Source organism: Carlito syrichta, unplaced genomic scaffold (assembly GCF_000164805.1).
Source record: "Carlito syrichta isolate Samal-C Ts95f unplaced genomic scaffold, Tarsius_syrichta-2.0.1 Scaffold301850, whole genome shotgun sequence".
Classification (NCBI taxonomy): domain Eukaryota; kingdom Metazoa; phylum Chordata; class Mammalia; order Primates; family Tarsiidae; genus Carlito; species Carlito syrichta.
Window position 1 is genome coordinate 111,946 of NW_007245946.1, and position 728 is coordinate 112,673.

A 728-nucleotide genomic window follows, 5' to 3' on the forward strand; every position below is an offset into this window, starting at 1 on the left:
GGGGGTGTGTTTATGATGAGCACTGTGGTCTGGGCTCAAGCCTCAGGCAAGTTGGGCTCTCAGCAGCAGGCGGGGCTCTCAGGGCGCTGGCAAGCGGAGGGCACATCCTCCTGTGCAGCGTCGCCCAGGCCACCTGCCCACCTGCACACGCAGCCGTGCTTTTAAGGGGGAGTCCCCACGGCTGGCTGACGCGTGCCCACACACGGTGGCCCTGGAACTAATCAAACGTCTGGAGTCCATTCACAAGAGACGCCTCCCGGGCCAAGTTCCCAGGGACTGGGCCCTCCCCCGCGCCCGGGTACATACACCTCCTGGGCCAGTTCCCGGAGACAGGAAGGAACCCCTCCTGGCCTGAGCCTCAATAGAGGCTGCAATCCAGAAGACCGGTCTTCAGGGACACAGAGTCTCGGGAGTGTGAGGCCTCCCTGGGCCTCAGCAGAGCAGAAGGAAGACCTGGGTCACCTATCCCGCTCTTCCTGCATGTCAGGACAGCCAGCACAGCCCTCAGTACCCATCAGGCATCTACATACCCTGACCCTGCCTGGGAGGCCTGTCCCACCATCTGCGGAGCTGAGGCACACAAAGCCCTCATGCGTGTCCAAGAAGACAGGGCATGGTCTCTGAGGGAGAGTGACTCCTGCGCTCAGCCCCCGGCCCGCCCAGCCCCACTCACCGTAAGGAAGGGGTGCCTGGAGTTCTGGAGGACACGGTTCTCAGTGAGGGTGTGG

At 63.5% G+C, this 728-nt stretch overlaps 1 protein-coding gene across 1 annotated transcript in view; it reads right to left on the reverse strand.

Annotated features, from left to right (window-relative positions):
- Positions 1-728, reverse strand: part of AKT1 (AKT serine/threonine kinase 1) — a 20,524-nt gene that overhangs the window by 4,213 nt on the left and 15,583 nt on the right. Inside the window, 1 exon segment of the mRNA XM_021711071.1 lies at positions 674-728. This exon segment is cut by the window's right edge and continues 11 nt beyond it. Coding sequence (XP_021566746.1) covers positions 674-728 — 55 coding nt within the window.